Source organism: Leuciscus leuciscus (genome assembly GCF_965113295.1).
Source record: "Leuciscus leuciscus genome assembly, chromosome: 20".
Classification (NCBI taxonomy): Eukaryota; Metazoa; Chordata; class Actinopteri; order Cypriniformes; family Leuciscidae; genus Leuciscus; species Leuciscus leuciscus.
In genome coordinates, this window is record NC_138744.1 from 27502936 (window position 1) to 27525522 (window position 22587).

Sequence of the window (22587 nt, forward strand, 5' to 3'; positions counted from 1 at the left end):
GGAAGATATCTAGAAGAATGTCAGTAACCGGACAGTTTTAGATACCATTGACTTCCATAGTATATATTTTTCCTACTATGGAAGTCAATGGTATCTAAAACTGTCTGGTTACTCACATTCTTCTAGATATCTGCCTTTCTGTTCAGCAGAAGAAAGAAATTCATACAGGTTTGAAACAACATGAGGGTGAGTATATGATGACAGAATTTTCATTTTTGGTGGAGTATCCCTTTAAGCAACTGTTTGCATACATTCATAGACAGAAAACGAATCATTGTTATACAGCTCAACACAGTTAGTCTTTTTGTTTAAATCTCAATTTCTTGATTTACCGCGAGTACCATATTTACCATGTCTAATATCGATCTAGCTCACTGCAGTGTGCAACAAGTGTTTCATATAGTAGCCGCCGAGCGAACGCACTGAGTAGCATTATAACAACTTTCAACACACTCAAATTTATCTAATCTAATATGATAAAGCAGCGCTGCGTTACCACAGATACGCATGATCCAGAATAATAATAAAGTAATATTGCGGAATAATAAAAGCTCCACTGCTCTCGAACTGTGTCGTGCTTGTCTCTCATTAGCAATCGCTCCAGCGGCTTTCGTAACGTTAATAAATATTTAATACATTACCGGTCATCCATGAATATGACTTCTGCCTGAGTCCCGTGACCGTCGTATTCTCCACCGGCTGTAAAGGGGAAGACAACAACTCCCATGATTCTGCGAAATAAAGCCGTCATCAAGCTGCGCCTTCGTTTTGAATAAATGTGGTGAACCTCTAGTGGTGAAAAATTACATAGTGTGCCTTTAAACTGCAAATGCACTTTACCTTTAAATGTTTCAACAGCATATTAATAAACTCAAGCAGCCTTGATGACAGGAATACAGAGAAATCATTTATTCGCAGCCTTTGAGATGTCAGACACAGTGCATAGTTTGTTCTTTTGGGCTTTTTAATGTTGACATTGAAAGGTTACATCTGGACCCCATTACTTTGTCCCATACCCTTTGATAACTACACTCTTATTACGTTTCACTAATGACAGTTGTTGTTGCCAGGATGCCCAATGACTAGTTATTTCTGAAACCCTGGAGAGGAAACGTCATCATGACAGCTTGCAGTCTCGTCCCCTATCATATTGTGATGGAGAAATTGTGGCTTTAATCACTTAGGTTCTGTTATAAAAGAGTCCTGTTGTTCTGAATCCCATTTTTGGCATAATAATGGCAATTTGAGATGTAATGTTGGTTGATAAGAGCCTGGCAGCATATTCAAGTGGAGACGAACAGGCAGATTCTCTCGCCAGTTCTCATATCTATTTATTCTCTCTCTGCCTTCACAAATTTCCAGCGTGCAGATAATAACTAGAGCGGGCTGGCTGCTTCTGCAGCTCAGTGGTGCTGATTTTCAGACTGCCGCTGTAAGCCTGCTGAATCTCCACGGCTCTTTCATGGTGGTTGGGCTGTAATTTTGCCACGTACGTGTGCTGAATGCTGATGCGCCCCGGTCGAACTTTGCCTCAGCGGCTGCTCACAACAACAGCAACTCAAGTAATTTTCAGTCAGCTAATACAAGTGTTATTGGCTTCTCTTCAGTTAATGATAGAAAGCCCCTCTGTGGCAGCTACATCTTAAGCATGTTCCCTATTCGCTTTCAGTGTAAATTACCATGTAAGATGCCTAGCTAAACTTTCAGCGAGTTCGAATTTTGACCATTGAAACCTGAGAACTTAATAGTGACATAAATAGCATGGAGCATTTTCCCCCAAATAAATATTTGGACTAGCCCAGTTGCCCTGAACTAATCCTGGGTTTCCAGCAAAGAATGACACAGTCCTTGGTTAAGACTTGAACAGTGTCTAGAATTAGGCTCATATGTTCAAGAAACTTTTGATGTGCATCCTCATCTTCTCTTTCTCCTCTTCACAGCCTGATAAACCGAATGCTTCAAAGGGATCCGAAGAGGCGAGCATCACTGGAGGAGATCGAGAGCCACGCGTGGCTTCAAGGGGTGGACCCATCTCCAGCTACCAAATTCAACACCCCACTGGTGTCTCACAAGAATCTTTCAGAAGAGGAACACAACGGCATCATCCAACGCATGGTGCTGGGAGACATCGCCGATAGAGAAGCCATCATTGAGTAAGGCTTGTTGTAGGCTTGTGATACAGATTTTAAGAAGCTGAGATGTACAACATTTTCCACAGAAGTGTATCTCTGTTGTTCTTATATTTTAGCCTTAAGCAGGACTGTCTTGAAATCAAAGACCGAGTTAGAAAGAGCGTCCAGGTTTATGTGTGGTCACCTTAAAGAATTTGGTGTAAAGGGTTCCAAAGCACTTAGCTCTAGATCAGTTAGCTGGACAAGGAATGGGTAGCATTAAACTTGAGTGTTCAATCCAGTTTCAGTGACACCTGTCAAGTAATATGTCTTAACCAACATCTTAGGCCCAAAAAGTACTCTACACAATTCAAGAACACAAAAGCTTCTAGCTACACAAGCTAGATTTCACACATTCTTATAAATTCTTATAATTTTAAGTGTTGCCACAACATGCACTATAGCATAGAGTTAGCCTGAACTGTAAAAAAAAAGGTTATTTTTTTTTTTCAAGTCAACTACTGTAATGGCAGAGCAACAGTCAACAGAGTCTTGTCACGGCGTGACCTCTTGGCTGAATTAATAGAATGATATTTTTGCCATAATGTCAAGTAGAGTGTATATTTTTTCAGTGAATTACTAAATGTTATATGTTGAATTCATGTTTATAAAAAAGACGCTGCAGAGCTTGACATCATATCACGACCTCTGCAGTGTCCGAAGAAATTTTGCATGCTCAAAGTCTAGTGTGACCACGGCTTTAGTTAAACCTTAGACAACTTTATGACTATCAAATCAAAATGATTGATTGTGTTATGTTCTATTCTGTTGTGTCTGTCTAAGCTTTTGTAAGATAACATGGTTTTATTATTAGTAGGGTACCATTTTTCACAAGTGTTCATCCCGCTGACAGTGGAGCATGAAACGAACATAGTGCAGAAGACTCCTGCTGTACAGTCTTGTAGAAAAATGCATGCTGGGTGACAGTTCAAAACACCCATCAGTCTTTCCTTTGTCTTCCATTCCACTGCCTGACAGCTGGGGAACCCCACTATGAGAAACAGTCAATCTGCCTTAAAGGAACCCTCAATATGTTTTAAAGAGGATGTGTACTGAATGATTGCATTAAAATCCCATGTACAAGTCATTCTTCCTTTTCCAAAATGTCCTTGTTTCACATGCACACACACACAAAAATAAGTTGGATCAAAACATAAGCGGCACTTACTTCTTTACTCATGTTAAACGCTCAGTGCATTTACACATAAGAGCTGAACTGGGCCATGAACACAGGCCATGACGTGAACTCAATCCTTGCCAAAAGATTGTCGCTGCATGATTCAAACTCATTTGTTCAATTGTTGGTATGCAATCCCTGAAGAAGCAGTGTAATCTCTGCTAACATGCCCAGACTCGCCATCTTAAAAAGCTGAATGCAGAATGTCCCATTTGTATTGGGACAGTGTGCTATCTGGGATTTTTCAGTTATTTTAGTCTCAGGTGTTCAAAATGTATGCCGCTAAACAAGACCTTTTGAACTGATAGAAGCCACATGGGTCTCTAGTTGTTAAAGCCGTGGAGTTTTACTTGTTACTGACATGCCAAATTTCATTGTCTAAACTGGTGTTTCTCTCTCACACACTGTATCTCCTTCTCACTTGTCCATTCTCTTTGCTCTGCTTCCAGAGCCCTGGAGACAAACAAGTACAACCACATCACTGCTACTTACTTCTTGTTGGCTGAACGGATCTTGAGGGAAAAGCAGGAGAAGGAGGTACAACCTCGTTCTTCCAGCCCCAGTAACATCAAGGCCCAATTCAGGTACTTCATGGGGGTTGCTCCATCTCTGCTGTCTGTTATTTATACACTCATGTTTTGTCAGTATAATTCTATGTAGTTATGAGATGCAGGGCTCTACAGTGCGCCCATTTCACTCGCACATGTGAGTAAATATTTAGGCGTGCGAACGTGAAAAAATATTTGGGCGCACTCGTGCGAGTGACACAGCATTTTTCTATAGAAACAGCTGCAAATACATCATCATGAGGAGGGGCAGAGTAGGACACTATATTACCGGGAGATCAGTTATTTAGGCCTAAATCTTCAGTAGCTAGCAGAGCATATGAGCGGAGTGGAGCGGTGAGAATCTCCGCTCATCGCTCACGGAACTGTTCACCCCTCCGTTCCCCCGCTCTAAGCTACATCAGGCCGCTCCGCTCATTATCGCTCAACACAGTTTGCTTCGCGCTCCACTCAAATCGCCCCCCGCTCGCTCCAAAAAAGGAAAAAAATCTACATGTATATCACTTGTAGCGGTCCCCAACCTTTTTTGCGTCACGGACCGGTTTAATATCAGACAATATTTTCACGGACCGGCCAAGGTGTGGCGGATAAATACAACAAAATAAAATGATACGAACGGAATAAAAATGGGGTATTTTTTTTAAATAGCCTATAATAAACGTGAATCCAATGTGTAGGCCATACTAGCAACTTTATTAGCAGCGTCCTCTAACATAAAGACAACTGAGAAAGTCTGAACACAAACAAAATGCCCCCAAAAGAAAAAAATCTCCATGTTTTCGGTGCTGATGCGTTCATGTAACATGTAGGCCTAAGGGTGGCACTGCCAATAACGCACCTAAAAGCTGTCAAAACGAACCGGCAAAATTAATGATTATGAATGTGTAAAATATAGCAGGAGACATTTTAATTGTTTACTAATAAACCATTTTTTTATGTCTGTGTCGGCTGGAAAGATGCTGACTCGCGATCTTCGCAGTATTGAACGCCCCAGAGAGAAATGCTCATTTCATACGGATTACATAAGAGAGCAGTCTGTTTTCTCAGGTCTGTCAGGCAAGTAGGCTATACGCTGAGTTTCGGTTCATTTATGAGACAAACTCCAGGTTCACCCGCCGGCGCCTTCGTGTCGTGATTATCTATTTTCTAATATATTTACATATTTATTAAATCCAGACAATTGGTTGATGAAACACTGATCAAAATTAAGATACAATTAATACAAAACGAAATTAAATTTAAAGACAGGCTTTGTGCTTTCTGTTTGAGGTCTCAGTGAAAGTTTTAAAGCAGTCTTTTAGTGCCGCTGTCAGAGCGCTCACGTCCGTAACGGAGAACTGTCCCATCTGTAACATTGTTTTTTTTTGTGAAATAAATTTCTAAATAAATGCGACTTATAGTCCAGTGCGACTTAGGCTATACCTATATGTTTTTTCTTCTTCATGGCGCATTTTTTGACTGATGCGTGGCGTGAGCGGAGCGGAATTGGAGCGGGAAATAGGGCGACGCTCCGTCCTTTTGAAATTGCCGCTCTGCACTCTGTCCAAGATCGCGCTCCCCGCTCGCTCCCGCTCCACTCCGCTCACATGCTCTATAATGATAAACTTGTACAACAAAAATGACTGTGCCCCCAAATATTTGTCTGTGCTCCTAAATTTTTTTATTTAGGCGCACCAGTGCTCCTTGTTCAAAAAGTAAATGTAGAGCCCTGAGATGTATTAAGTCCTCTACAGTTTCTTAGTTTTGGTGCAACAGGCAAAATTCATAACTCCGTGTCGAAGGTATTTGAAAAGTTTTGTGATTTGTACTCATTCCAGATTGTTTTTGCAGTTTGAAGCCACGTGTTATGAAATGTTTTAAATCCTTTTTTAAATCCTTAAAAAGTCTTGCTCATATTATTTGTTTTAAGTGTCAAAAAAAATTTCTTTCAAAAGAGTTGACCATGTCATGGTGTACACAGGCAGGCTAACTGCAGGTTTGTTGGCTCTTGGGAGTAGGTGTTAGTGCTCAGAGGGGGGCAGGATTCACTATAAGAGGTTGTGAGAGGTCAGCTCTGCTAGATGTCAGTATTCCTGGCTGTTCACTGTGCTGTGTGTGGACAGCCAGCGCATCCTCTGAGCGCCGCACCGGGTGACAAATGTGTTTAAAAGATGAGGCTGAAATTGGTTTGGACTGACCTAGAAAAGCAGCGAGGCTGCGGATGCTTTTTGAAAGGAGCTGGGAATGGAAGAAATGAGAGGATGTGGTGTGGGAAAGTAGGAAGAGAGGAATATGTCGGATGAGGTGAAGAGAGGAAAGAGTCCTCAGGATGCAGCAGGGATCATGAAGGGTGACATGATTTTTTTTATGGGAATCCACATAAAAATATCAACAGAATGGAAAAGCAAACTGAGCCTCCCAGATTCTTCCCAGAATCAATTCGGTTGTAGCCATTGGTTACCCAGATCACGATTGCATTGTTCTCGTTCATCAGTGTGCCCTTCATAGACATAAATAGTTTATAGGCTGTATGTACTCAGAATTGTAATTCCTCATCCTAGTGGAGAATATAGATGAGCGGTACAGTATAAATTCTGCCTGAAACGTTATTTCACTGTATAAGGTTGACTTTTGAAGTTACACAGGTATTTCCGCATGCATAGACTGACAGCATCATTTGCAACAGCCTTAAGCCATTGCATACATTATCTTATTCTTTTCTTTATGATGAACAGATACAGAAATGTTTACAATCATTTCTCATCAGGCCTCTAAACATAGCTATAGTTTCATAAATCAGACTTGGTCTAAGTCCACTTATTCATTATGTTCTAAAAATAGTAACTCAAGTAATGCAAAAACGGGAAACATTTTACCAAGCCATTTTACACGTTTCACCTTGTATCCTTGTTAACAGATTTTCTTTACTGTTCTTTCTGAGCAAAAATGTGATTAAATATTTGTTTAATCAAGGCATTTGCTGCATTTGTGTTTGCCGTAGGGCTGTGCGACATAGCTGAAACATGTATCACGATATAATGTTTCATATCGTTCGGTATCGATAATTAATGACATTTTTTATAACCTTTTTTATTTATTTATTTAAAGACAAGTAGAAAAGTTTGAATTTAAACCACTTTTATTTTTTTATCCACATCAAGGCAAACAACAAATTATATTAGTTTTAGCAGTCAAAAATAAAAATAAAATGTAAACAAAATCTTTGTCTTACATTAATAATAAAGAGTAAGTTTTAAAGAAACTCTTGAACTTAAATAAAATGTTTCAAAATGTGTGCAATGTAAAAGTGTAAAAAACGTAAAACGTTGAACAATCAAGGCAAACTTTGAGGTAGATGAACATCTGTGATAAGTAGGGGTGTAACGGTTCACAAAATTCAAGGTTCGGTTCGATACGACACAGTGGTGTTCTTTGTCACAGTTAGGTACGTTTTCGATACAGCAAAAAGAAAGAAATGCCAGAGAAACTTCCTTTGATTTAAAAAAATATATATATATTTATTAAAAGAAAAAATATTTTTAAATTAGTGTCAAGTCACATTTATTTTTATAGCGCTTTTTACAATACAGATTGTTTCAAAGCAGTTTTACAGTGATAACAGGAAAATAATGCAAAAAAGTTAGATAGCGTCACAGTCCAGCTTAAGTTAGTTCAGTGATGTTTCATTTTTGTAGTAAAAAAAGTTATTAATTTAGTACATTTATTTATATAGATAGATAGATAGATAGATAGATAGATAGATAGATAGATAGATAGATAGATAGATTCCTGCCAAACTTCCATGGTTACAGTTAGTGTTATAGATAGATAGATAGATAGATAGATAGATAGATAGATAGATAGATAGATAGATAGATAGATAGATAGATAGATAGATAGATAGATTCCTGCCAAACTTCCATGGTTACAGTTAGTGTTACTACATTAAATCCATGGTGAATGTTGCTGATCTGTGTACTTAAAGCCTATAACTAGTTCATTCATGGCACAATGTTTCCACGTCAGCGCTGTTTGATCCGTTAATAACGGAGAAATTTCAAGTGCAAATTTTCTCACTAGATCTCGCAGTGATGTTATTACTTCATTGGCGAATTCAAATGCTTCCTTTACTGGATCTCTTTGCGCTGTGTAGTAACAGAAATTTCCTTGATTTAAATTTGTTTTATCCCAGCAGCATTGGTCCAAACTGATAAACGGTCCGTGAAGCACAAAATGAGAAGTTCAGTTTGGTTCCGATTTCATTATGTTTGCCATTTGATGTTGTGGTGGTCGCGCCATTTTAATGAAAATATCAAACGCTATATCGAAAAATTTTTAGATCGTTAACGACAATGGTGTACCGTCGATAAATACCGATACCGTTTTACCGCCCAGCCCTAGACCAGCATAAAGTTTATGGAGTGTTGATGTGGTTATGACAACCAGGGAGGACATTGTGGAGCTCTGTTTCACTTTGTTTCAAAAGCCTAAAGTATCACCTTAGCAAACTATCTTTCCATAGCAACTTGCATAAGTGCACACACTGTGCTGTGTAAATGATACTCTTGCAGGAAGGTAAGGATATAAGAAAAGACAATAAAAGCAAGTTGCAGCATCAAGTCAGAGATATATTTCTGAATTTACATTTAGTCATTTAGCAGACGCCTTTGTCCAAAGCGACTTACAAATTAGGACTAAATTCAGCGAGTCATCATAAAGAGGCAAAAGCAACAACAACGCAAGAAGTGCTCAAAATACGAAGTTCAGGTATTATTCAGAGTAGCATAAGCCTGATAAGTGATGTTTCAAAGGGAAAGGAATTTTTTTTTTCTATAAGGTAAAGTGATCACGGAAGAGATTGGTTTTCAGCTGTCTTTTGAATGTTGTCAGGGATTCTGCATTCCGGATGAGGGATTGCCATGTTTCTTGCTCGAGTGCTTGGCACAAGAAGCAAGTCTGGCTTTTTTTGTCAAGGACTGTCATTAACATTTGGATTGTTTTCCTAAGGCACTCTCGAGCTTCTGTCTTTAAAAATTGGTTTTGGCAATGTCCACCTGTACTTAATATCATTCTGCTTTTAGTCACAACCTTATGCTGTTTTTGACTTTAAGGGAGATTGTACTCTATTTAAAGCAAGGTTATTTATATCAAGGACTATGTTCTTTTCTTTTTTGCAGGCAGTCATGGCCAACTAAAATCGACATGCATCAGGATATCGAGGACAGCTTAGCCTCTTCGTCCATCTCTCATGCAGGGGGTCCACAGGCTCCGGCTCGCAGTACAGAGAGCCTGCTGAACGGTCACCGCAATAAAGGGCTTCTGGAAGTGAGCCGTAGAGAGGAGATCAGCGAAGCCTCCAGCAGCTCTGCTGTCCCTTCTGCTCTGCCCCCAAACCCCCTTAAGCCTGGGGTCATGGCCCCTCTTGCATCCGCTTCAGCCAAGCAACGAACTTGCCTCTTTCGAGTGGAGGAGGATGAGGAGGAGGAGGAAGAACAGGAGCCTTCACCATTGCCGACCCAGGTAGTATTGCGGCGCAAACCACTGTCCATCACCAACCGACTTACATCTCGAAAAAGTGCCCCAGTGCTCAATCAGATCTTCGAGGAGGAAGGCGAGTCAGATGATGACTTTGACATGGATGAGAGTCTTCCGCCCAAGCTCAGCCGGTTGAAGATGAACATAGCATCTCCTGGTACAGCCCAGAAGCGTTACCACCGCCGCAAAAGTCAGGGCCGTGGTTCAAGCTGCTCTAGCTCGGAGACCAGCGATGATGATTCAGAGAGCCATCGCCGACGACTAGACAAAGACACAGGGTTCACCTACAGCAGGAACCGCAGGGACAGTAGTGAGGGTCCACCTGGAAACTCTGGGGGTAATGGGGGCGGTAGTAGCGGAGGGCAAAGCAAACCACCTGGTGAAGGTAACTCAGGACCAGACAAGGGCAGCCCTCCAGGAGGAGGAAATGGTGGTAGTACAGGAGGGAGCAGTGGAGGTGGCGGGAGTACAAAAGGACAAGGAGGCCCTTCCAGCTGTTCGCGTAGCAACAACAACAATGCTTCATCTGGCTCAACACGTAGTGCAGCTCGGAGTGCAGGGGAACTGGTAGAAAGTCTAAAACTCATGAGTCTGTGCTTAAGTTCTCAGTTTCAACATCGCAGCTCTGGAGGGGGTGGTGGGGGACGGTTTATCCTTGATCCTCAGAGCCTGTCCAGCGTTAAAATCCAGGAGAAGTCCTCCTGGAAGATGTGCATTGGCTCCAACAACAGTCTGGACAAAGTGATCAACCCTGCCTTGAATGGTGGCGTTGTGGCAATGGAGCATTATCAAGACCAAACAGCAGTCATGTTAAATGAACTTGGCCTGGTCAAGGAGAACAATCTGAACTTGAAAAATAATGTTCTCCAGCTACCTCTGTGTGAAAAGACCATCTCCGTGAACATCCAGCGAAGCCCCAGGGATGGGCTACTCTGTGCCTCAGCCCAGGCCAGCTGCTGTCAGGTCATATGATGGCACAGCACACGGCTGGTTCTGAGTGGATTGTTCCAATTGCCACATTTGTAGCATATGATGACTTGAGTTCTCCACCAGTAGCTGTATATGACCTCTCTTGATCCCAACTTGACCTTTAAACCTGCCTTCTGTGTCGTCTTAATCATTCTCACAACTTATTTATTAAGTTTCTTCTCTTGGACCCATTTGTTTTTAATGAAGTGCACGCTGCTATCCTTTCCTTTTTTTGTGTGTCTTTATTCGTTTTGCCCAGTTAGACTTTAATAGAATTCAACATTTGTTTTTAAGTCCTGTTTATTTTGCTTTTATAGCCCTTGAAATGAAACTCTTAATTTGAATTCCATGGTTCCAACACCACCCAATCAATCAAGAGTTGTGAAAAACTGTATGTATAAATAAAATGACCTTTTAATAAAGTGAGGTTTTTAAATTAAGACCAACAGTATGTGATAGAGCAGAACATGGCAATTCATAATGCAAGCACTTAAAGAAGCTCAACCTATAAATACCACAATTGGTTTTGTAAATTCAAGCCCCAATATGATCGTAACGAGATGGTAATACAGTTAAAGCAATAGTGAGAGTAAATAACAAACCCTGTTTTAATTCATAGTGCTGTCTGATGAGACTTAAACTAAATGACCATTTTTATTTTTTTTATTTTCTCCCCCTCCATTTTTAAAGTGCTATTGAAGTGTTTCCTCATCACATTTTAGAAATGTTCAGTATAACTAAATTTTTGAGGTTAGTGACAATCAGTTGCAATAACAAGGGGAAATTCCCTGAACGGGGCTACGGATAATCCACATGACTTTGTTTGAATTACATTGACACATACAAGTTACAACACATATGTAAATTTGAGGGATCATTTGGGATATAAGTGCAATTTATCCGTTCAAGCTGGTAAATGTTGTTCTGCGAAATGCCCTCTTAAGTAATAATGTTTGCCAAATTCGCATCCCAGACAGCACTGTGGATACACCCACACATTAATGTGTTCATCCTAGTTTTTATCAAATTATCAAATTTAAATTGCACCACGGTATAAGTAGAGTCTACAATTAGGATACTTTGAATCACAGTGGGGATAATTAGCCTTTACGATGCTGTTTCTGCCCGAGCGAAATCAAACCCGCAGACAGCGACAGTATTCAGCTTGTGTTGTACTGAATATTTTAATGAGAACCGTTGAGCCAGTACCCCTCTTTTTAAATGTTATTATTACAAGACGAAATTTGAATGGAGAAATGATTTTATCGTTAAGGACACTGCTTTGGCTTTAAAAATCATTTTCGGTTGCAGATTCCGATCTCTTTCAACTCTGTTGTTCTTGTACCATTCAGCTTTGAGTTACTGTATATACCAGTCTCAGAATTGACTGGCCTTAGGGGCTGTTAATAAGTATGTACATATATTTTTTTGAAAATTTATTTTTTTGAAAGGACTGCTGTTTTAAAATGCTGTTTTGGATGTGAGCCTTAAACTGGCTTATAGTTGGGATAAAATGGGGCTTTTTTTTGTCACCTGGCCACCTGATAACATAAATAATTAAATGGTATGTCATATATTCAGTGGATGGCCACTCTTTCAGGAAATATGGCTCAAGAGTTGGCCATTGGCTGACCATCATATGGTATAGAAATAAGTCAAAGCTCTACAAGACTGAGTGTGAAAGAATAGGTTGAGAGATTTAAAGGGCATTTGCAATAAGCTAAGCTATAAGTTGCAGCTATATGTAAATATATTTTTTTGTTTTGTTTTTATATTTCAAACCTGTACATCCTTCAAATGGCTCATTTGACCCAAATTTATCTTAAGTATTTCTGTTTGTTTTGTCTCTTTGTTTTAAAAAATAACGTCTGTAAATATTGGTGTAAATATGGTGCTCTACACTTAGAAATGCAGTGTTGGACTTCTTGTTCATAGCTGTAATATAGCCTTATTAGATATGAGTGTCAAGAACAGAGCAAGGGAGGGTGAATAGAAAACAGTGCTATATGCATTATGTCAGTCTCTGACTTTGTCCTACCCTTATGTAAACAGCTAAACGACATGTGCATGTGTTGTGCGTTTGACATTTTTGATCCCCGTTCATTCAGAGGAAAAGAACCACCACAAAATGTTACAGGACCAAACCATGTACTGACGTTAAAAGAAAAAGAAAAAAACAACTACTTTGAACAAGCAAAATGATTAAATGTTCTGTTGCTGAAACTTGTCCTTAAAAGTTACATATAGCTATGGTGATGTCCAAAATTAAATGTGAAATATGTTGTCTTTAAACCTGGACTTCTTTTGTCCTTTTTTTTCTGTTGGTGTGTGGGATGGGTTTTCTCATTGAATATCTTGTTTCACTCCAAAATACGTCACATCATGAAAGTAAAATTATCCAAGTTATTTATCTGTGGGCTTTCTGTACAATAGTAAGTCTCGGTTCAGAGGACTGGACGCTGTGGAAAGAAGTTAAACTTAACTAGAGTAGCGCTGCCCACAACTCCCTGCTGCTGAAAGGTATTTGCTCCTAATTTACTGCCCGCTTATGCTGCCAAGGAGTTTCCAATAACCCAGAGCTTTTCAGGGGTGTCTCAAGTACACACTTCTCATCCAAGTACATGTCCAGCATCAGTTTAATGGTCAAACACACTATATGTGTTGTCAGTATAGAGCACCTTGCGAGCACACAGACATGTTCTGCATGGTGTCATTGCTGCTCAGTGGAAACTGCTGAGACCGCATCAGTCTCAGAAAGTGTGACAAGCTGTTCCTCTATTAGACTGAGTTGTAAGCTGGCTAGTCGCACTGCCCTCAGTCCTCTGCTTTAGAAAACATCAAGTGTGAAGACGCAAAGTTATTAGGCTCCCAAAACCTGGAAGTATGTTTAAATACTTTTCTGTAATGTCAAATACAACTTTAATCAGCAGTCTCGATCAAGACAAGATGACAAATTACTGTTTTCATGCATAACACAATTCTGTGCAATCCCATATAATCTGTTTTTCCCTCTCAGTTAAGTGAGCGCATGGATTTTACTCCTCAGTTACCCTAATGAAACAAAATGCTTGCCTGTTGTGTTAAAATGTTTGTAAAAATGGAAAGGGCTTTAGACCTGATCACCCAAAACTGTAACATTCACATTGAGAAACTACCAAAAAGCTGCTCAATAGAAATTGGCAAAGAATATAGTATGTGTATAGAGTTTCTCTGGAACCCCCCTCCTCCCCCCCCAGCTCCACCTGTCTAAGGCCCCGTCCACACTATTGCGTTTTCGTTTAAAAACGGAGACCTTTTGCTACGTTTGCACCTCCCGTCCACACTAAAACGGCAAAAACGGAGAAGTTTAGAAACGCTGCCGACCCGTTTTTCGTTTTGAATCTCCGGAGGGCGTTTTAGTCTGGACGGATCAAAACCGAGGACTTTAGAAACGATGACGTAGTAGAGGCTCACGCTCGGCTCTATGATTGGGTGTCATCAGTCATGGCATATATCTTTGCTAGCAGCTGTTGTGCAAGTAAATTCTGCATTTTACAATGCTATAACTGCCTACATGCGCCGGAGGCAAGCTATTATTCGAGCGATCTGTGACAATCCCCGTGTGCAGCGGCGGTACCGACCGTACATGGAGCGTCGGGTTTGGGTTAAACCGGGAAGAACCAGCGCATGGTGGGATAATTTTATCAATGAAGTTGTGTTTACACCGGCACGCGCATGCCCAGTGTTGGTGAATGGTCACGTGATCCGCATTTTCAGTCGTTTTAATGTGGACGGAGATCAATTCTAATACGCAGCTAAAACGCTGGTGTGGACGGAGATCGTATTCGTTTTAATTCTCCGTTTCTAAACGAAAACGCAGTAGTGTGGACGGGGCCTAAATCTGCTACGGGATTTATATATGACTATGCAGCAGCAGCATATCCTGCATGCTCACAGGACTGTGAATCCATTAGCAGTAGCAAATCCAGACTTGCTCTGCAGCAGCAGCAATAGTCTACACCAGCAGTGTATGTTAATGACCAAATACATTAACTCTTTCCCTGCCATTGACAGAATTTTCTGTCATTTATGAGACAACGCTTCCCTGCCTGACTGAATTTCCTGGCTTTCCGTGTTTTCACTTTTATATGGTAGGGGGTGCTATTACACAACTTCTGAAAGAGACAGAGTCTCCGGATCAATACACATGCAAAAAAGAAGCAGAAACAAGCAATAGCATATGTAAGCAGATGTATAAAATAACGTGATCATCAACATTAAACGGCATATAAATCAAAACTGCCTAAAGTTACTGAATGAAATGTCGACCCAGGACGAGCTATAGGACTGTTGGGGGTGTTGATGGACTCAATCTACTCCATCTATGTTTTGATCATCATTCTGAATCCCATCTGGATATAGTCTTTGATTAAAAACGTGATTTTCTCAGCTTTTTGCTCAAAATGTTGCTTTTTTATGAAACTTACCCATATTCAAGCCTTGATAAAAAAAAATAATGCATGAAGCTAGAATAAAACAGGCTTTCTTTTGATAAATTGCATGTTCAGATATTCATACAACAACATATTCTGGGGGGCATGACATTTTGGGAAAATGATCAAAAATGCTGGCATAGACTGGCAACATGCTGGTGGGGAAAGAGTTAAATAACTGAAATTAGCATAAATCAGTATACAGATGGGAAAAGAATTCCAGGCCCTACGTTTTATGCTGTTGTGTGCTATTGTCAAGGACATGAATGAAAATTGAGTAAAAAATGCTGTGTAATGGCAAGTATGAGCATTACAGGAAAATAGCGAGAAAAGAACGTGTATGCTTTAACTTATTCGGAATATGGAGCTAATCACATATACAAATACACTGAAAAAAACTTTCAGAATGACCTTCTGCTTACCCAGAATATGGACCTCAGATCACAAAATTATGTGCAGAATCGCTGAAATGTCATTAACGATAAAAGTTTATTTTTTGGTAAGGCAGCTGCTAGGTTTATGACTGACAGAAGACATCTAAACACACACAAGCTCTAAAGGATATCTCAAGGATGAAGAACATGTTATCTCAATATTTAAAGTGTTTATTTTCAGGCAGAGAATATTGAATATGCTTAATTCAAGTACAGTACAGGGTGAAGTGGCCTGACTCTGTAAACAAAAGCCATAAGGTAAATGTGATAGTGATGTTTAAAGGCACTGCTCTATCTTTGGTAGAACTCAGAGTCAATGAAACTGGTCAATTCAATACCTCAGAAAATTACAATACATATTTTTGTTTGGGATTTTAAAGAACCAAGGTATAACCATCTCTTTACAACATTATTATTATTTTATTACAGATTCAGACATTTAAACAGGAATAGAAATGACTAACCAAATTAACCTGGTCATTTGACCCCATCATACATAAACTGGATTCCCATTTTCACCTCTCTCATTATGTCAGTAACCGTTTTATTGACCAAGAGAAATCATAAAACAATGCGTGCAAATGCAATGCCTGAAAAATATAATAAAAACCCTGTCATTTTCAATAAGCCATTTTGTGGATTACATGGCAAGGAGTGCATATTTAAATTCAGTGAAATATATAATACTAGATAGTTTACAGCATGTGTACACCTTGAGTTCTTTCGTTGTGTTGTTGTCACATGTCACTTATTCCATGTATTTCTGGTCTCCGCAACTTCCAGTATTTTCTGAAAAGACAAACAAAATCAAAAATTAATGGTGGAACTTTTTTGGAATCCAGACCATTATGAAATAAGTTTAAAGAGTTTACACCGTCTGATCTCAGATGAACATTAAAATCAAAGATTCTCTATTGGCATCAAGAGTTCCATGAAGAACATTAATGCATCCTTTCCATTCCACAAATGAAAAAAAGTTATTTAGATATTTAAAATGTTCTTTTAAGAACTGTTCTCTTAAAGGTTCTTTGAGGTACCAAAAATTCTTCTATTTTTCTTCTATTCTTCTATTTTTGGAGCTGCGAAAACCCAGTTTTGGAACCTTTATTTTTAAGAGTGCAGGGGGTGAAAATAAAATCTTAGATGTTTGTGCACAAAAAGTCTCAGAATATGATGTACAAATCTGGGGTATGTTCCCCTTTATCCATTTAATCTCTTCTGAGAGATTTCACACAAATAACCAAGGCTTATACTCATAATCTTTATAATGCGAGAGAACTGATTTAGGCTGACTTAGCATCAGTTCTCCATGTTGGGATATAAAAGGCAAAAGCTGATCTTAGTTCAGCATACATACAGCCTCAGGCAGGACTGCGCTTCAAATGAGTCACGCTGGGTTTTCAGCGATGGAGAGAAGCAGGGATGCTGTAGGACTATATTGAAAGCTTTTTAACAATAAAAGAACATTACAGAAAGCTACTAAATCTTCTTAAAAAGACGATCAAAATGAACCCATCTGCCCATAACAGTTTTTCTCTCTCTCCCATTCTGCAGTATACACACCTCCCAGACTATGGCATATACTGAGTTTCATTTAATCAATTAATTTCACTGCCTCGAGCAAACCAGAGCAAATTACATTCTCAGTGAAAAAGTGTTAGGTGCAATTAACTTTTCAATCCAAAAGAGAGATCGATAGGGCCGGAGCTGCTGACACTGTGATTCTGTGCGTGTAGGTTCAGTGAGTCCACGCTCTAGTCTCCTCTGAGGAAACTGCACAATAGCTAGGCACCAGATGTAAAGGAGGAATGTGGTGAAAGAAAAACTTCTTTCAATAATTAAAGAGGTCTACAAAACAGTTTTCATGCTGTGGCCTCCACTGGAATCTTCAAGTCATATTTCACCAGGAAAAAACTAAATTAAATGTCAATAATATGAATTTAAAAAAAAGAAATGAATGCCATAAAATCTCCCATTCCTTTCCAGTAATGTAAAAAATAATATGGATGGATGGATGGATGGATGGATGGATGGATGGATGGATGGAACAGATGGATGGATGGATAAGTGGCTAAACAGATGGATGGATGGATAAGTGGCTAAACAAATGGATGGATGGTTGGACGGACAGGTGGATGGATGGATGGATGGATGGATGGATGGATGGATGGATGGATGGATGGATGGATGGATGGATGGATGGATGGATGGATGGATGGATGGACAAGTGGCTAAACAGATGGATGGATGGTTGGACGGACAGGTGGATGGATGGATGGTTGGACGGACAGATGGATGGATGGATGGACGGACGGACGGACGGACGGACGGACGGATGGATGGATGGATGGATGGATGGACAGACAAGTGGCTAAACAGATGGATGGATGGATGGATGGACAGACAAGTGGCTAGACAAGTGGCTAAACAAATGGATGGATGGATGGATGGATGGATGGATGGATGGATGGATGGATGGATGGATGGATGGATGGATGGATGGATGGATGGATGGATGGATGGATGGATGGATGGATGGATGGATGGATGGATGGATGGATGGATGGATGGATGGATGGATGGATGGATGGACAAGTGGCTAAACAGATGGATGGATGGAATTTGACCCTCACATGTTCTTGACATTATTTATGAGATTCACCGACAAGTACAAGTTAATGTACTATGTTTTAAGGCCTGGGTATACTTCATGTTCAGCGCATGCACACTATCTAGTGGACTTTGTTTTAAAGTGCACAAGTCACTCGCACATGCGCTGTTGTGCGCGCACCATATGAGCGGACTCAAAAGTTGTGCTGCACACGGACAGTGCGCGGACCGTCGCGGAGCGTGGACGGCTGAAGGGCTTTAGTAATGGTTTGTTATTAAGTTAAAAGCATGCAAATTCCATAAATCTGATTATTCACGATTAATTATGAGTGCATGGGATTTCAATCCAATCAATTGTTTCCACTAAAAGGGTAGTATTTTATTTATATTTTTTCTAAAACAATCTAATACTCAAAATGAGAATTGCCTCTTTAAACTTTCCTCTTTCTCTCAGACACTGTCTCTGTTCACACAGTGAGTCAATCTTTCTCAGATGCTCACAGAAGCCGAATTTTCAGGAGCTCATCTCAGGAGACACTTTTCTCCCTTTCCTTCCTGCAGGCTGGATTAGCATTAACAACAGTGAGAACTGAAGTTCAAATAAAGGTGGCTGACATGCGCCTAACTGGAGCAAATATTCTGGATTTCAAGGGAGGTCCTGATGGGCGTACTGGGATAATTGACGGGACCGTGTCAGTATTGATTATGTTAGAAGGAGGCAGGGTGGGTTAAAAGCTTTAAAGCTTCTACACACCAACATACTCATGTTAACAACTCTACTCAAATACAAGTGCAAACTCAGAGTCAATGAATCATTAGAGGTTTAACAGCTGTGAAGAATCCCATCACAGTGATAAGATATTGTCTCTATAGCCTAATCATTTATGAAAAACTGTCAAGGTGTTTTCAGTTTAATGTCTGATTCACAGTTTGTGAATTCCCTCAGTTCCATCACTGGCTATATTGAAAGTGTTATATTGACTCCATTTTCCCCAACACCATTAAAGGTTAATGCGGGACATGTCACATTCTCATGAACTTCAGCAAGTTGACAAGATTCCCTCGGATGACTGGCTTGTGGCACTCCCTGTGACGGTGGTCAGGCAATGATGTGAAAACAGACTGAATCTGACGAGGTCCATCACACAACTAACATTCTTTGACACCAGGGCTGGTTTTTGAACTGGGCCAAAGGGGCCTTAGACTATCAAGGGCCTCCAAAACCAGTCCGAGACTTTTAAAAGAATCTCAACCATTAGTGCACAAAGTGGGAGCTGACAACTGTAGCCCCTTGACCCCTTAAAATATACAAAGGGGCCCGGGGCCCTAGCACACACTGCAAGTTAGGGCCCTGAAAAATATTTGTACTTGAACCCTGGCTACCAAAACATGGATTTTCTATTAATTTAAAGAAAGGGCTCTGTCACTAATGTATGCAGGGGTTGGAGGCCCCCTAAGACGTGTTTAGGAGCCTTGCTTGACAATGATCAGGCCCTTTTTGGCACCATTTTTCTACTTAAAACTACTTAAAAAGTTTAAATGATCTTCCAGAAAAGAAAAGAAAATCCTGAAACAGAATCTGATCAATGATAATGAATAACCTTCTGCACGGGTGTTCAGTCCTGCTCCAATAGTAGAGTCCTGCAGAGTTTAGCTCCAACCCCAATAACCGACAAGGTCTTCAGGATTACAAAAATCTTACAGACTGGTATGTTGGGAAAAGTTGGAGGTAAACTCTGCAGGATGTGTGGTACATTATGGTTTGATGTGTTGCATGTAATAGCAGCCGGACAGCACCGAATAGGGATTGGCAAAAGGTGGTCACTGAAGCTTGAATTGCTCCAGAGGTAGGAAAATTCCTCATTACGGAATTTACTTAAGGGTCGGGTGGCATGATCAATTGCATTAATTTGTAGCACATTATTTATTTTTATAATTACTCACACTAAATTAATGTGTTAAACTGACAGCACTGGTTCTAAGATAAATGGCCTCCATCATTTAACAAATTGACATCGGCTGGAAAAAACAAACCATTAATTCTCAGTTCTGAAACGAAGCAAATCAAAACCCGGGACACAACATGCATGCATAATACAAGCAGCCTTTTAAAGGGAGAAATGTATCTCATCAAAGCTTTCTGATTATGGATTTCCCATGGATGGGAACCAATATCTTTTCAAGATGACCGTATCTCTCTACTGCCACATTGTCAACCCATCTCCGTAGGAACGCTTCGATCAACCTCAAGTATTGATGTAAAGTGAGATAAAATACAAATGTGAATCAACACAGATGTTTCCCACCCATTTCCCTTAGTCTTCTTTGGAGAGAGTGGGATGTTTGCCATTGATGTTTAGTAGGAAAAGCAGACATCCCCCTACGTTTCACTTAACTCATCACCTGTGACCAAACAATTATTACAGGGATGTCCAATCCTGCTCCTAGAGGGCCACTGTCTCCGTCTTTGTTTTCTATTCCTATCAGCCACTCATACAGTTGTTATGGGTTAAACGGATTCAACAGAGCAGGAAGGCCAAAATCCCCAGTTTCCGTAATAGTTCCATGCTAATGTTGGCAGCTTGGCCTTTTCCTGGAGTTCACCCCGGATCCTTTCCAAAGACTGGCCACTAACAGGGGGTTTCCATTGCTGCCGCAAGTGCCGGCTATTTTCAGAGTCCCTTTGCCCTAGAGCAGTGGGAACTTTTCTCCTGACAGCTGTCTTCACCCTCTCAAGCTGCTGAACACATGGAAATACAGCTAAATGGCGTCATGTGGTGCTTGCTCAACTCTAGCGCCCTCAAACCACTGGACCAAGTACCTCCCTGAAGTCCTGTAGTCTTATATCACCAAACATATAGCACCGTTTAACTGCAGTCGGCACTTTTGAACTCTAACAGATCAGGACGAGGCCGCTGAAACGATTAGCCACCGTCCATCATCCTGATGGAGAGACTCAGCGCAGCGCCAGCCAACGCAGCGCCAGCACTGGCAGAGGGATGAGCCGGTGTCAGGTGAAGTTTGTGAGAGAGAATCGGAGGGGCAGAAGCCTAGAAACATCACGTCTTCAGTCATCCTGAAACATAATCAATATGTGTTTTACGACCTGCGTCTCTCTGCTAAATTAAAAGAAATGTTTGACGGATGAAACTTCGATGGAGTCCCGCCTTCATCGCAGCTCGTCAGCCAAGTGCTCCATCAGATCATTAAATGTGCTGTCTTGATTTCACTGTGAGAATGGTCTTCCCTTTTCAGTACCTACATTCCCACAGATCTTTGACGACAGTCTTCATGAATCTGAAGCCATCAATATGCTTTCATTGCTTGCTCCTTGAATATATATCTAGGTATATTAATGAACAAACAATCATTCCAATCAGGATGTTTCCTTACGCAGCAAATATCAGCATTATCAGTTAAACACTGAATCTATCCATCCTTTCTCCAAACCGTTTATCCTATCGTGGGTCAAGGGTTGAACACTGAATCATATTTTTCTGTTAGTTTTACTGCCGATTGTGGATTAATTATACTATATATATATATATATATATATATATAGGGGGTCACCTTCTGCCTGATGTCAGGATGTCCCTTTTCATCGGCTAAAGATTAACTAGTCACATGGCATTTACAGCTTAGTCGATTGCCTTAAAAAAAACCTGTCTGGAACTGAGTGCATATGAGCGATATGGCATGATTCAATTCACATTCTTCTGAGGGGTCCTGCACCAGCTGAGCAACTGCCATTGAGATAAATGAGACTGCTAACAAATAGCACTCTCCAGGTATTATGAACCTGCTTGGCTTGCACATATTTATCAATGTCTGCTTTTCAGCAAATAAAGCAGAACCAATTGATATTCATAAGCTAGCTGATTTTATAATCTGCCCCCCACTATGTTCGTCCCTACGCCCGTGCACACCAGTGTTGTGATTAGAGAAAACCAACACATAAAAATGCAAAACTATTAGAGTAGTGCTCATAATGTACCTAAATTAATTGGAAACATTATAATCCACAGCATTAGGAGGCAAAGGGGGGCCGTATCGCACACATCTTATCTGCTGTTAGTAAAGGGAGGAAACACAAGGCCACATTAAGGATAACGCTGGATGCCAACAGCACACGCCAGCTCATTGTCATTCACAATCCAACTGTGCCATATCACTAGAGCCATGGCAACGGACTTACCGACCGAGGGCTCGTCTCTGCAGAAATAAAGCCATTGAATCCTGTTAAAGCGTGTCGATGCTGTCGCTTTTACAGACATTGTATGGAATCATTATTAATACTTCAGACAATATATCATGCCTTTTCCTATTTTAGAAGAGGGACAGTGGTCTGAATTCATTACCACAAATGTTACAATTGTGAATCACCCTTTCAATCTAATTAAAACTGGCTACGGTTTATATCCATAAACAAATTACTGGCACCACCTACCTTGACCTTTGAATAACAGTAAAAATCAATTTGCGGATACGCACAGACATCTTCCAGGGATAGTTAACCCAAAAATGAAAATGATTTACTCTCATCATCATGTCAGTCCAAACCTCTATGATTTTCTTTCTTGTGTGAAGCATTAAATCTTGTGTGAAGCATATTTTTGAAGAACATTCAAGCTGTTTGTGTCCACTGAGACATTTTTTCTTCAGTATCTTCTTTTG

The 22587-nt window shown here is 40.3% G+C and overlaps 2 protein-coding genes across 2 annotated transcripts in view; one reads left to right on the forward strand and one right to left on the reverse strand.

Annotated features, from left to right (window-relative positions):
- Positions 1-12689, forward strand: part of snrka (SNF related kinase a) — a 55723-nt gene extending 43034 nt beyond the window's left edge. Inside the window, exons 4-6 of the mRNA XM_082150295.1 lie at positions 1941-2153; positions 3798-3932; positions 9071-12689. Of these exons, the coding sequence (XP_082006421.1) occupies positions 1941-2153; positions 3798-3932; positions 9071-10400 (1678 nt within the window). The 3' untranslated portion in view covers positions 10401-12689. The remainder of the gene's footprint in view (positions 1-1940; positions 2154-3797; positions 3933-9070) is intronic.
- Positions 12690-15453: 2764 nt separating this feature from the next.
- The window catches only part of ano10a (anoctamin 10a), a 39872-nt gene continuing 32738 nt past the window's right edge, over positions 15454-22587 (reverse strand). The window contains exon 14 of the mRNA XM_082150317.1: positions 15454-16092. Within this exon, the coding sequence (XP_082006443.1) occupies positions 16048-16092 (45 nt within the window). The 3' untranslated portion in view covers positions 15454-16047. The remainder of the gene's footprint in view (positions 16093-22587) is intronic.